Genomic DNA, 14667 nt, shown 5'->3' with positions numbered 1-14667 from the left:
GACCCCACTCCCAAGTGGCCCTCAAAGGAGGGCCATGCTCACTCAGAAGCCAGCCCGTGGGTTCTGCGGCTTCTGGCCTGGATACTTGCCATGGGTTGCTGCACCCTGGCACCAGGCCGAGCCTCCCTGGGTGGACATGGAGGCCATACTTTCCCCAAGGACTCAGAGCACTGGCCCTGAGCCGCCTTTGCCCTGTCTGCAGCCCTGAAGCCTCTCGTCTTGTAACCTGAAGGTATTCACAGCTGATTATTAATCTCTCGTGCCCTCATTGTTACTGATTTCAAGTCAGATACCAGCTCCTTTGCCGACACTCCGAGGGTCTGTGCTCACTGTGGCCGTGTTTCTGGAGGCTTCCTGTTTTGTGGTTTGCTGTGGACTTGCAGTCCTCTTCTCCCTTCCTCCTCCTGCTTTTCCTTTTCGCCGCCGCCTCTGTGCTGTGTTCCAAAAAGAGCTGCTGGCATACAGAAGGACCTGAAACACCCAGGGACAGGGAAGGCCTGGGACCAAGGCTGCTTGGCCCAGAGGGACAGAGCGTAGGGGATGCCGGTGTGTGGGCTCAGGCAGGGAAGGGATCCTGGGGATGCTGGGGGCCGAGGTGGCAGGGTCCATTTTGCAGTCTTGCGAGTGGTTACCGCCTGTGCTCGGCACTGCCCTCTCCCTGCAATGACAGCTCTCAGCCTCCAAAAAGAGCCTCTCACGGCACCCTCCAACATGGGAAAAGTAGAAAGAGCCTGTTTTCCTGGCTTGGAGGAAATGGCTGTGAAACCTCATTTGCAACCTTCAGCCCGAGTAGTCTATTTCCACCTCTCATCCTGTCCCATAGACAGTTGATGAAGGGTGGGGTGAAGGGACGACCCAGGGAACACGTCAGCTTACTTCAGGATCTTTCCACGGCCTTATTCCTAGCTCTGTGAATATCATACGTGGACAAGAGGTAGACGGAGGCCTCTCCTCAAAGATACTGGATTTTTCAGCTGGGTGCAGTGGCTCATGCTTATAATCCCAGCACTTTGGGAGACTGAGGCGGGCAGATCGCTTGAGCCCAGGAGTTTGAGACCAGCCTGGGCAACATACCAAGACTCCATCTCTATTTAAAAAAAAAAAAAAAAAAAATGCAGAAATGGGCTGGGCATGGTGGCTCACGCCTGTAATCCCAGCACTTTGGGAGGCTGAGGCAGGTGGATCACCTGAGGTCAGGAGTTTAAGACCAGCCTGGCCAACGTGGCAAAACCCCATCTCTACTAAAAATACAAAAATTAGCTGGGCATGGTGGTGTGCACCTGTAATTCCAGCTACTCGGGAGGCTGAGGCAGGAGAATCTCTTGAACCCAGGAGACAGAGGTTGCAGTGAGCTGAGGTCGCACCACTGCATTCTAGCCTGGGGGACAGAGCTAGACTTCATCTCAAAAGGAAAAAAAAAAAAGAAAACACCAGAAATGGGAATTGTATCTGGGCAGGGCTACCCATGATGCACCATATTGAGATAATACTGCAGAGACCCCTCCCACCAGGAGAGCAGGGCCTCACCGTGGGACCCTGGAGTTCCAATGCAGGGCTGCGTGCCCCATGCCCCCGGGGCCCCTGCCGCCCCATGGGCACTGGGGGCTTCAGGTCCTTCTGTGTCCGGTGCTGCCCACCGCTGCTCCCTGTGGTGCACACTCTTCCTTGAGTCAGTCACGTTCCCTCCCGGAAGGAGCGCCGGATGGCACAGTCTGGCGGTTGGTATTCACTTTTCCTCCTCAAGGTTTGCCTGTAAGGTTCTCGTGGCTGCGTCCGAGTGGAGTTCGCCGATAGTCCTGGGGCCGCAGTGTGTTCCCTCGCCCCTGGGAAGGCCCAGGCCCTGGGCCGGCTGCTCGCCTTGGGCACGTTCTAGTGGCATCTGTTGAAAAAGTGGGTCCTGCAGTGTGTTCACCCTCCTCCCACTCCTGGTGTCCAAACACCCATGGCAACACTGAAGTCAGTTCCCTTCCCATGTTCACTGGGGCTTTTCCGGAGCAGACCAGAGGCAGGGTCCGAAACACACCACCACGAAGCAGCAGTTGCACAGAAGTGGGCAGAGCAGGTCTCAGGCCCTGGCTTCAGCCTGCTTCGTTCCCTGACGCTGCAAACAGGACAGACTGCCCTGCCCAGCCAGGCCTTCCCTGCAGAGAGGTCCTTCAAGGTCCCGCCTCAGCTGGGAGAGATGTGTGCTTCATTTCAGGGAGCTAAGATGCATCCATGTCCCCTGGCAGTGTCAGGCTTTTCAGAAACCTTGAGTTTGCAGCAGATGCAAAAGTGAGATGCATCATCTCTCAGGATGCCCTACACGGGCCTTGTGCCTGGTGGAGCTGAGCAGCCCAGTTCTGGACATCCAGCTAGTGATGCTGGAGAGGCTGTCAAAGAAGCTGCACGTTGTCCTTCTCTGATGCCTTCTCTGGATTTGTGCAGAGACTGGGAGGGCTTTCAGGGAGGGTCAATGTCACCAGAGTTCCTGGCTGACCTTTGGCACAGGCGAGGCAGGCAGATGGAGCCACTCCAGCCACAGGAAGCCTGCTCACTGAGGGGACACTTCTGGAAAGGGGAGGAGTGGCCTTTCTTGAGTGGTCATACCAGACATCATCCAGGACCCCCGTGCCTCCAGGAGGGTCCCCGGTCACCCCAGCCATCTGCACAGCCCTGACCCTCAGGCTTGCCTCCCCTCGAGCACCTCACTACAGCTGGCCCACTCACTCCCTGAGGCCTCGTGCCCCCTCTGGCTCCAGCTTCTCACAGTCTCCCTGGCCAGGGCCTTGTACATCCTGGGCACCCGGCAGATGGTCATTTGTTCACATAATCTTGTGAGCACCTTCCTTTGCCAGCGTTGGGGCAGGATAATAGCGGGCCAGGGCTGGAGTGGAGGGACATAGGGAGGGCTGGGATGCAGACCAGGGGCCCTAAGCCAGCCCTAAAGGCTGGAGGTGGGGAGGAGCCTTCCCTAGGGGCAGTGGTCTGGACTGTGACCCAAAGGACAGCAGTGGGGGCACCTGTTACCGGGTGGGGAGTGTCCCAGGCAGAGGGAGGAGCCGGTCGGTGGCTCAGGGGCAGAAGGAGGCCGCCTACTGTCCAGGGTGCAGGGAAAAGTGTGGTACAGCTGGGAGGGGGGCTCTAAGACCGCCTCCTCTCACCCCCAGGGAACCTAATGCCCCTCTCTGGCCCGGCACCCCCCGACTCAGGGGAAGCCAGGGCTCGCCTGCTGCTCCAGGTGCCCCGACCCAGCGATCGGGTGCAGAGCTCTGCGTTTCAGGGATGAGAGGCAGGTCTTCATGCAAGCCATATTTTTTAGAATGGTTCTCTGTTCACTCAACACATACAAACCGGGCAGACCCAGATCACCATCTGGGATGGTGCACCCAGGTGGCAGAAGGGGAGGAGGGCTGTGGGTGGATGTGCAGGGAGAGCAGCTGCAGCCGGCACTGCAGTGGGCGCTGGCCCAGGAGACACTGGCTGCCGTTCACCATGCAGCAAAGCTTTATCAAGTCCACACTGGGGCAGCCATGGAGTGGGTACCAGGACCAGAAACGAGCAAGAAGGATGCCGTCCTGCCCTCTGTGAACTTACGGTCTGTTAGGGAAGACACTGTGACAAGGTTGGGGAGGGCAGCCACAGAGCAAGTGCAGGAGCATCTATTCTGGGTAGGCTTCCTGGAGGAGGCAGCACAGGTGCCGAGCCCTGAAGGATAAACACAGGCCAAGAGGTGTGGGTGGATTATCTAAGGCCCCGAAGGACATGAGGCACGGTTCTCTTTGTTCCTGGGAACATCCAGGAGAGTCCATGTGCGCTGGCCTCGGGGGGAGTCTGTGGGTGTAGTACGTTTCCAGGTAGTGCCCCCAAGAAGACCACAGTGTGGGTGAAGCCCAGGGCAGTGCGGATGTGGGGCTTTGTTTCTGTGTGTGTCCCTGCCCTGCTGAGCCCCAACCCCCCTGTCCCCCCAGCTCTCCTACGTGGACGCCGAGGGCAACCCCGTGGGCGTGGTACAGATGACCTTCCTGCGGCTGCTGAGTGCCTCAGCCCACCAGAACGTCACCTACCACTGCTACCAGTCAGTGGCCTGGCAGGACGCAGCCACAGGCAGCTACGACAAGGCCATCCGCTTCCTGGGCTCCAACGACGAGGAGATGTCCTATGATAACAACCCCTACATCCGCGCCCTGGTGGACGGCTGTGCAGTGAGTGTCCCGCGCCACCCCCAGCATCCCTGTTCACGCCTCCATGGGGCTCACTCCTCACTCAGCACAGGTTTACCTGTCCCCAGGATGCCTGCCGGAGGGCAGTGAGGGCCTCGGACCAGGCTCTCGCCCCCAGGCAGCCCTACAGTTGCAGGGAGACTAGGAATCCCAGGGCTGTGTAGCCAGAGCTCTGGGACTTTTGGAGAGTTCCGTGGGTTAGGACGGGAAATCTGAGACCTGGCTGGAAAAGCCAGGGGCGTGGGTCCCTCGCCCCATCCAGGGCTGTGGCGTGGAGTGAGGAACGGAGCACCCACTGTGGTTCCAGTTGGGAGCTGGGAGCCTCCCTCTCCTTGGACAGGGCTCTTCTGAGAGTGGCCAGAACTAAGCTAGGCCTGTTCCCGAGAGCACGGCCATGCTGGAAACACGCTGCAGACTGAGAGTTGCCAGCTCTCTGGACTGCCCGCCCCGTGGGCCCTCTCTGTGTGGGGAGAGCTGTTCTGCTCCCAGACAAGGGAACGGAGGCCTGAGCTGTGGGAGGCTTGCTCAGACCTCACGGGCAGTCAGGGCTGGTATTGGCGCTTATACCCCTGCCTTTCTGCCCCACCATGGGCCTTCCCACATGCACACCTTTCCTCCTCTCTCCTTAGTGAGCTGGGCTCACCTCCGCTAAGGTTTCCTCGAGACTGCCCCTCCCAGGGCTGCCAGGGCCATCGCACAGGTCCGGGATGTGCCTGCGTGTCCTGGAGGTGTTTAGGGTGCAGCTGTGCCCCAGGATCCCAGGCTTGTGGGAGCCTCAGACATGTCCCCCTCGTGTGGCCTTTTAGAGGTTGGAGGTGGGAGTCGTTGAGAAGCCCAGTCTGTGGGTCTTCCTGTCACTGACATTGGAGCCCGTTCTCTCCACTACTGATTCCTGCAGAAAGCACCCCTTAGCGCTTGGGTCCTTTTGTGTTGCTAGAAAGGAACGCCTGAGGCTGGGTAAATGGGAAGTGGTTTACCTGGTTCCCAGCTCTGCAGGCTGTGCAGGAAGGTGGTGTGGTGCCAGCATCTGCATCCAGTGATGACCTCAGGCTGCTTCCAGTCTCGGGAAGGTGAAGGGGCCGGGGTGTGGAAGGCACGGGAGAGAGGAAGCGAGGGGGTGCCAGGCCCTTTTTTCAGCTCTTATGGGAACTAGTCAAGCGAGAACTCGCTCATTACCCCAAGAGCAGCACCAAGCCCCGTGACCCAGACGCCTCCCACCAGGCCCACCTCCAACACTGGGACCACATTTCAATGGGAGATTTGGAGGGGGCAAACGTCCAAGCCATGGCACCGACCCAGGCCAGCTCCTGAGGGGAATGGGGCTGGCGTTAGGGCCAGCCCTGCAGGGTGCCCTCCTCTGAGCAGCACAGATGGGTCCTCAGAGTGAGGCCTGGGCAGGCAGGAAAGCCAGAGGGTGGCGCTGACTGAGAATGCCAGGCCCGTCTGTAGCCCTGGGAGCAGAGTGGACCTGGGTTCCAATCCCGCCTCCCCCTGCACAGCACCGCTGGGGAGCACCTGGCCCTCAGCCATAGGACGCTCAGCTCCTTTTCTCTGCTGCCCAAGGGCTACACTGAGGGTTAAAGCTGTGTCTCCCAAGGCCATCCCGCAGCCACTGGGAGTACTTGCCACCGCCACTGCCTTCTGTGATAGGTTGGGGTCAGTACTTCAGATCTGACTGTGGAATATGCAGAACTCATCCCTGTGTAAGGCTGATGGATCCATATCCCTGGAAAGAGGCATTTAAAAATGCCAGGGACCTTACCCGTCCTCCCCAAATGAGGATAATGTAGCACCTGCCTCACAGGGCTTTCTGGGGAGCATATCAAACCATGCCTTTAGAGCTCAGAATTGTGTCTGACTCACTACAAGCCCTGGATAAGCACCCAGTTCTTGTGACTATTTTTAGATAATAATATGGACCACCAAGTGTCAGGCAGTAAGCATGGAGGTGAAGAGAAATCAGAAACCCTCTAAAGGAGAGGCAGGACCTGGAGTGACAGACCCCTGAGTTTGGCTTTGAGCTTCCTGGCTTCCATGGCAAAAAGGGAAACTAGTTGGCCCAGTGGGTGTTGTCTGGTAAAGGGAGAGGAACAGCTTTCCAGAGAGGGGAACGTTTCCTGGAAGACAATGCTAGAAAGATGGATCCCACAGAGGACCTGTGGAGGTTAAAGGGCAGGCCAGACCCCAGCTCCCTAATCTGGCTTAGACAGGCTCCCGCTGCCTTTAAGGCCGTCCTGGAAGATCCAACTTCTTTCATCCCAGTTCCTCTTGATGCTCCTGCCCCTACTCATTCCGTCAGCAAAATCCACTTCTGGGAGGTCCCAGAAGTCTTCGGCAATGCTTTCTGACTCAGAACCTGACTTCCTGGCTGCACCTGCATCCCGGGATAGGGTCAAGCTGGGATGGTTTAAACTCCACCAGCAGAGAGGGCTGTTGCTCAGCCCACTGTCTCCCGGTGATGAGGGTGTGCTGTTGGCATCTGGACATGTAACTCTGCCAGTCTTGGGTGTGCCAAACGCCACCAGAAACACTCCCCACTTCCGAATGTGAACCTCCGATACCAGTATTCCCTTCTTTCTACGTACGCAAAACCTGAGGCCCAGAGAGTTACGGCGGCTCGCCCAAGGTCCCCAGGTGTGGCAGCGCTGAGGCTCCTAATTCCCACTGCAGCATTCGTCTCACCATAGCCCCTTCCTGGCATAGTTGCAGCTTGAATACCTCGGTTGACAGTTACCTTACTACCTCCTGAGACAGCCCAGGCCGTGGCTACAGAGCCTCAGGATAAGGAAGCTCTTCTGAGAACTGGGCTCAAGTCTACTTGTCTGTAACATCCGCCCATCACCTCCTGGTTCTGGTCCCATCAGCCATGCGGAGGGAACGGGGTCCAAGAGCAGTTTCCCAGCAAGCCCCTCTGACATCAAGGCCCGACGGCTCTCTGACAGGGGACTGCAGGCTGTTTGACGTTCTTGGCCTCCACCCACTAGACGCCAGTAGGAGCCGCCCTACCGAGTGACAGCAACTCAGAATGTCTCCAGACACATCTCCCAGGGCCAAAATCTCCCCCATGGAGAAGCACCGTTCTACATAGAGAACTAAGGTTTGAAGGGAGTGCAGAGGGTTCACCTGCTGCAAGGGCATAGAGGACCTGTTCCTTCCTCTTCCCCATGGAACCCAAAGAAGCTGGCACTTCTGGGGCCGAGGATCAGGACCCTCGAAGCCGAGAACCAAGTGCAGCTGCCATCCAGACCGCGCCACGTCCTCAGGCAGTCAGCAGCGTGGGTCTGGTTAGCCACCCAGTGCTACAAATCAAGAGACACTGGCTCGCTCTCTCACCCCTTCCCCATGGTGGGCGTTCCTGAGTTCCAGGACTGTCCTTGGAGTGCCTTTGCACACAGAGACGGGACTGGAAACACGGGGCTACCCAGACTGCACTCTGGGCTGGGAGAGGAGAAGCAGCTCCCTCCCCAGGGCCGTTTTACTTCTGGAAAGCAAAGATTCTGACTTTGAAAAGATGGAGAGAGAATGGCTCAAAACTGCATAACCCCAGAGGGCAGAGGCAGGCTGTGTGGCCAGGCTGGACGGGAGGTTTGCGTGGAATGGTGGGCAGTGGCAGCAGTGTGGAGCTGGGGTGCGGGGCGGCCATGGGGGTGGCGTGCAGGGACGCTGGCCTAGACTGGCAGGTGCGCTGCTGACCCTTGTCCCTGACAAGCCCAGCCACAATTTGAAAAGTCACAACCCTCTCATTTAATTACGGGGGCTGCTGCAGGAGGCCCTGATGCCCCGAACTCGGGCCAGCGGCAAAAGCCCTGCCTCGGCCCCCGGAGGTCTGCGTGATTCATACTGTAATAACGGCCCAAGAAATTGGAATTCCAACGCGGGCATCGTTTGGCTGGGACGCCTGATTGACGGGGCCGCTGAGCGGGCCCAGTGGAGAGGCACAAATCACCTGCAGGAGGGCCCAGGCACCGCGCCGCATAAATCCTGGTGTTTGTGCAGCTTTCGGCGCCTCCGGGGGGCCGTTCCTGGCCTGTAATGGTTATTTATGCCTCTGGAATAACGGGGTAACAGAGCGGCTTGCAGTGGCCTACTTTAAATACGCCCCTCTCTAAGCGCTCTGATAATTGGAGCAGAGGGGTCCCATAAATCCCCTGAAATCACCAGACAGTTCAGCAAACGCTGCCCATCCCTCCGGGGAGAGACTGATGCCATCGCCGAGAAGGGCTGTGACCGATGCCACCGCTGAGAAGAACTGCTTGCCCGGCCTCCTGGGTGGATGAGAAAGGCCGGGCACTGCCCTGCTGGCTTCCTGACCTGTCGCCAAGCTCACGTAGCTCCCCAGGACAGCGCCGCCTTGCAGTGGCCCAGCGAAGCCAGGCCTGATCATCTCACTGGACTCCTTGAGTGGGACCGGGCGAGGGAGCAGAGGCCTGAGGAGAGAGGCCTAGACAGGCAGGGGTGGTCTCTCGCTCCTCGCCAGTGGGAAGGGTGAGGAGGTCAGTACCCCCAGGGCTTCACCCCTGGAGGGTATGGGTGGCCGCCTCTCATTGAATATCCTGTGTCCAGCCCTGCTGCCTACCCATCCTTCCCAGCCACTGCAGAGCTGCGACTGGCCCTGCCCTCCTTCTCCATGGGAGAGCTGTGGCCACCCCCAGGCAGGCTTGTGGGACAGCAGCATCCCAGCTGCGTTCTGCAGGGCTGAGCTGGCCACAGGGTGCTGTCTGCCCCACACTCAGCATTCTGTGGAACCGTGTGCTTTCGCTGTCGAGCCCCGGGGCGCCCTGTGGTGAGGTCCTTTAGGACAGCATTTCTCAAAGGCCAGTCATGAACACGCCTATCAGAATTATCTGAGATGCCCATTTTTAAAAATGCAGATTCTGAGTCCCACCCCAGCCTGACGGAATCAGCCTCTCTGGGCGGGGGTCAGAGCTGCATGGGGTTAACCAGCTCCCCGAGAACTCGCGTTCGCTCTGAAGTTCCAATCCCAACTTGAAAATCATTCCAGGCCGAGCCAGCTGCAGTAAGGAGAAAGGTGTTCCTATCCAGGCAGGGGTGTGAGAAGGGCAGGGTTGTGGGGAGAAGTGGACATTAGCACGTGAAGCTCGAGAGTCTCGTGGGTAATACCAGGAATGCATGCAGGGGAGCTGAGCTTCGTTCATTCTCACAGTGCGTCTATGACAGTGGCGTGCCCATTTTCCAGCTGAGGAAACTGAGTCACAGAAAGCGAATTGGTTATCCATTGCTTGTAACCAATTAGCCCCCCAAATTTAGCAGCTTAAAACCACAGATGTTTATCTCACTCCGTGTCCGAGCGTCAGAAGCCTGGGAGAGGCGCGGCTGGCTGGCTGTAGCTCAGGGTCTCTTAGTCCACTCACTGCCACGACAAATCTCACCAGCTGCGTGGCTCATAAGCAACAGAGATTTGTCACCCACAGCTCTGGAGGCTGGAAGTCTGTGACCAGGTTGCCAGCAAGGCAGGCTCTGGTGAGCTCCCCTCCAGGTTGCAGATAGCAGCTTCTCACTGCACCCTCACGCGGCGGTCTCTTGGGTGCCTCTTTTATAGGGGCACTAATACCACTCATGGTGCTCCACCCTCAGGACCTCCTCAGCTCCCATCCAACGGCCCCACCTCCTAACACCATCCTTGGGAACGGGAACATTAAGATCACAGCCGGGGAGAGTAAGGCCCTTCACGGCCACGCCCTCCCCATAGGTCAGGGAGCGGAACACCGGGAGAGCTGGAGCTGTTGTCTGCTATGGAAATCTCTGGCCTGGGAGCCTGTGCTGGGCCCTCTGCAGGGCTGCATCCTGGGGACACTGCCTCCCACCCCGGAGGGAACCCTGGCTGGCTCGACTTGCTTATCTGATCATTTCTTCTGGGGATGGGGCAGTGGAAGATCCTTCCCAGGCCCAGATCCCGCTGAGACTGTAAATCCGGTCTGGGTCTGAGGTGGCAAAAGCCATTGCCCAGCATGCGTTTGCAGGCTCCTGGTTTGCGGGAAAGATGCGGCCTCCGGGGCCCCTGTCTTGGGGGAAGTTGACAGGACAGCAGGGCCAGCTCAGCCTCAGTAATAAATGCCCTGAACACCGGGAGTTACATTTGGGTGGCTTTGGGGAGGGACCAAAGAATCGCACACCTTCGCTGCCTGTGTTCTGTCATGTCACACCTTTGCCGCCTGTGTTCTCACACCTTCGCCACCTGTGTTCTGTCTCACACCTTCGCTGCCTGTGTTCTCACACCTTCACCGCCTGTGTTGTCTCACACCTTCGCCGCCTGTGTTCTGTCTCACACCTTCGCCTCCTGTGTTCTGTCTCACACCTTCGCCTCCTGTGTTCTGGGAGGGAGGAGGCCTCTCCTAGGCTTCCATCCCCCACCCCAGCACCCAGGGTTGTGCTGGTTTGAGCAAGGGATGGGTGCCGACACATCCTGCAGGTCAGGTTCATTGCGCTACCCCTGCCCTCTGTGCCTCAGTTTACCTACGACTCCTCTGGACCAGAGGGTGTAGAAGGTCCCCACCCCTTCCCATACTTGTGAAGGTGAAGACCCAGCCCACCGAGTGCCTAAGGTGGTGTGAAGCAGGGGATCGTAGGGGGGATCTTACTTGGCTCAAGGCTCTGCCGGTGCCAACTTGGACTCTTTCCTTTGCTAACCCAGAGCCTCCCTTTGATTTTCCCATGTGCCCTGCTTGTTCTGTAGCTGGCCCTGGGTCCTGGGGGGCTGCCTGGAAGCAAATACCTGGGGTATCACAAGGAGTCTGGACTGGGCACGGGGCGAAGGCTGATCAGCTTCGATTCTGTGTGCGCCCCAGATGCACCTGAAGCCTTGGGAGGGTCCTGTCGCCTCGCTGATGCCCACCCCACCCCCTTCCCACCTGTGCAAGGGGGACTCTCGGGACATCCACAGGGGTTAAGTGCATGCTCTGATCAGCCGTATTTCCTCCAACACTCGCCCAGGCAAGCACAGCCATGGGTGGGAGACAGGACACCAGCCCAGGTTTCCGAGCCAGCCAAAGTGTGGGGGGCGCGACTGGTAAACCCCAAGACCCCCTACTGTTCTTACCCACCGGCCACCTGTCTCCCTCTTCCCCAGACCAAGAAAGGCTACCAGAAGACGGTTCTGGAGATCGACACCCCCAAAGTGGAGCAGGTGCCCATCGTGGACATCATGTTCAATGACTTCGGTGAAGCGTCACAGAAATTTGGATTTGAAGTGGGGCCAGCTTGCTTCATGGGCTAGGAGCCGCGGAGCCCGGGCTCCCGAGAGCAACCTCGTGACCTCAGCATGCCGTTCGTTCGTGAGTGTCCCGTGCATGTCCTGATCCTGGACAGTGAAGGCTTCTCCCTCCCCTCCCGCCTGACTTCATCTGCGCCTCGGCACTGCGGGGCGTGGGACCCCAGCCCGGAGAGAACAGAGGGAAGGAGCCGCGCCCCCACCTGGAGCCGAATCACATGACCTAGCTGCACCACAGTGCCTGGGCCCGCCCCACGCTGTGTCCACACCCACGCGCCCCGGGAGCGGGGCCACGCCTCCGGCCCCCCAGCTCGCCTGACCAATCCTGTTCGTGAATAGCTGGCAGGGGTTGGGGGAGGGACTGCCAGATTTGGACACTGTATTTTTTTTCTAAATTCAACTTGAAGATGCGTATTTCCCCTGACCTTCAAAAAATGTTCCGAGGTAAGCCTTGTAAAGGTCATCCCACCGTCACCAAAGCCTCCGTTTTAACGACCCCAACACGATCCATTTAGAGGCCAAATGTCATTCTGCAGGTGCCTTCCCGATGGATTAAAGGTGCTTATGTTTTTGTGAGTTTTAAGTAAATATTTGTATTGTATTGTTATAAATGTTAAGTGTGCCTGGCTTTCAATCATGCACGGAAACCCAGTCTCAGTCCCGCGGACAGAATGGGCGAGGCATGGATTCTGGGTTGCAGTACAGTTCTGATTAGAAATAGGAAGTCTCCTCCCACCCCCGCCCTGGCCAAGAACGTGCAATAAATTGGAGATTTACCCGAGGCAGCAAGAATTGATGCTGCCGTTGAAAAGCAGGTACCAGTGCCCCTTTTCAGACAGTGTTTGATTCACTCTAGACCTTTTTTTAATAGGGAGGGAAAGAATTTGATATTTTACTTTTTTCTACATGCACTTAGACTAAAACACAGGTTTAGATTAATTTTATTTGCTTCCTTTTTCCGCTTTTCTTCCCGCAGAGCCTGATGGGAGAATGTCCAGGGCAGGGAAACCACATTTTTTGTAGGTGATAACTCAATGAAAATTGGTGCTTATTTTTTACACTTCTCTCTTGTGGTGCTATCTGTTTTAAGGTCTCCTTGAAGGCGCACCGGGGTACCTGGCCATGCCTCGTTCTCCCTGCTTTCTTAATCCTGTTATTGCCTCCACAGTCTGTTGCCAAGGACTTTAAGATCAATGCACGTCACTTTCCTTTCCACTGGGCAGGATAGCCAAGCACTCTCCCTCCTGCGCTCTCCTGCGCCCTCCCACCCCAGTGCGTCCACTCCCGAGGGCTGTTATGAGGACTGGGTTGTGCCTACTTGATTTGAAAACACACACAAGCAATAAAAAGCCTCTTCCTGCATTGTCTGTGGTGTGACCATAGCGGATTGTATTTGGTTCCTGAATGTTTGTGGTGCTCATTTCTGTATTTGTTCCAAGCCGTTCAGTCGTGTCATGTGCTGCCTCGGTAGATGGAATAATGTACAATGAACTACATGAGTCTCTCCAGGGCTGCCTGCAGCACTTCTTTTCCAAGTAGCCGATTCGGATTCCCATCTCAAATGTCCTGGATGCGAGCGTCAGCAGCTCCAGAGCTCGGGGCGGGTCAGGTCCCCTTTGGGGAACCCTTTCCTGGCCATCGAGGTTGGGGGGCTGCCGTCTGTGGGCAGGAGGACCCGAGGGGCAGCCTGGAAAGGCGATCTCTTCACTGTGAAAAGTTGTCCAGGTGCAGCGCCTTTTCCTTCCACTGTGGGAAACGCAGGCTGGGCCCTCGGGGTGAGCCCGCGGGGCTCTGGTGCTGTCCCCACCCCACCCCACCAGAACGCAGTTCCAGCTTAGGAAGCCACAACCAAGTCACCCAGGAGGAACACAATACCGCCAACGTGGCTTTTCCAAATTTCCCTGGAAAATAAGTCTTGCTCTTGCCAAAGAAAAGTCTGGCTTGGAGAGTCTCTGGAGCCCAGAATACCAGCATGTGCCAATGACTGTCACCTTCACCTCTTCAAAAGAAAAGCCATAGCCGAGGACTGCCCCGCTACGCCCCGTGGACTGCGTCTAGGTCATGTGATTCTGTTTTCATTTCTCATCCCATCCAATTTGTCCTTTTCTGCTGTCATTTGCTTCCTCTGTGGTCCCTTCAAAGTTGTTATAATTTGTACTGAACTTCAAAATATGTCCCATTCTCCCCAGACCACTCTTGCCACAGTATATTGCAATAAAATTACTTCTTATATTTGCAGAAATTCTTTTGGTGTAATTTTTTCCTCCCAATATATATAATTGGACAAACGCTGGTGAAAAGAAAAAATGGTAAGCCAAAAAAAAAAAAAAAAAAAAACCCAAGATAAAGATTTTAGGACATGAGGCCCTTTGAAATACAATGTCAAATGACGCATTGTACATTTTCAAAAAATCCGGTAGACGTGTCGTAAGTTTTAACTGTAATGCCCAGGAAAGGATACCTTAAAATATTCTAAACCTGTGTAACAAAGGAATAATTGTAATAGATTTTCAATAAATCAAGTTGGTTGTTTCCACCCTAAACAGATGTGAGTGGCTGTCTTCTTAAGGGTGGCCAGGCCCCTCCCAGACAGGACTGCACACAGTCCCAGGACGCTAGGGGCTCTGAAGATAACCACACTGGCCACCTGGAGAAAGGAAGGGATGACCCCGGCCGTCCTTAGGTGGAGCTTGTCCCTCAGGAGAGGCCAAGGCTGGCATGAACAGCTTCGTGCCCTTGGGAGGATGTTAGAACATGGCTGGGCATCAGCCCAAGAGGTGAGTTTCAGCAACTGCTGGGCGTCCACACCACCGTGTACTGGCCTCACTCTTCACTCCGGGCAGTTAGCGCCCTGCAGGAATGTTCTGGAAGCTCTCCAGCACTGCCCTTCCAACTGTGTAGCAGGCTTAGACTCCCTGGCTCCTTGTGACTAGGGGTCGGGGAAGGCATGAGGCTCGTTCTAGCCAGTGACCTTGAGCCCACATGGCGTTCGCCACTTCCGGTCTGAAGGTGTGGTGCCCTCATGCATAGCACCTGCCACATTTCATGGAGGGACTGCATCACCAGCAGGTTCCCTGAGTGAGCCCCCTGCCAGCTTGTGAGAACTGGTAGCAGGAGCAGCAGAAGCACATTTTTGCTTTGTTAAAGCCACTGATATCAGGGACTGTTTATTACTGCCGAAGAACCTAGGCCAGTGGGTCTCCAGCGGGGTCCGGGGACCAGCAGCAATGGCACCAC

General features: G+C 56.8%; 1 protein-coding gene across 4 annotated transcripts in view; it reads left to right on the top strand.

Moving 5' to 3' along the window:
- COL5A1 (collagen type V alpha 1 chain) overlaps positions 1–13672 on the top strand; it is a 162424-nt gene extending 148752 nt beyond the window's left edge. For all 4 annotated transcript variants that reach the window (XM_017848837.1, XM_017848826.1, XM_017848819.1 and 1 more), the window contains 2 exons: positions 3951–4184; positions 11290–13672. In XM_017848837.1, coding sequence (XP_017704326.1) covers positions 3951–4184; positions 11290–11436 — 381 coding nt within the window. In that variant the 3' untranslated portion in view covers positions 11437–13672. The remainder of the gene's footprint in view (positions 1–3950; positions 4185–11289) is intronic.
- The last annotated feature ends 995 nt before the right edge of the window (positions 13673–14667 follow it).

This window comes from Rhinopithecus bieti, unplaced genomic scaffold (assembly GCF_001698545.2).
Source record: "Rhinopithecus bieti isolate Rb0 unplaced genomic scaffold, ASM169854v2 scaffold_2205, whole genome shotgun sequence".
Classification (NCBI taxonomy): Eukaryota; Metazoa; Chordata; class Mammalia; order Primates; family Cercopithecidae; genus Rhinopithecus; species Rhinopithecus bieti.
This window is presented reverse-complemented; position numbering and strand designations above follow the sequence as displayed.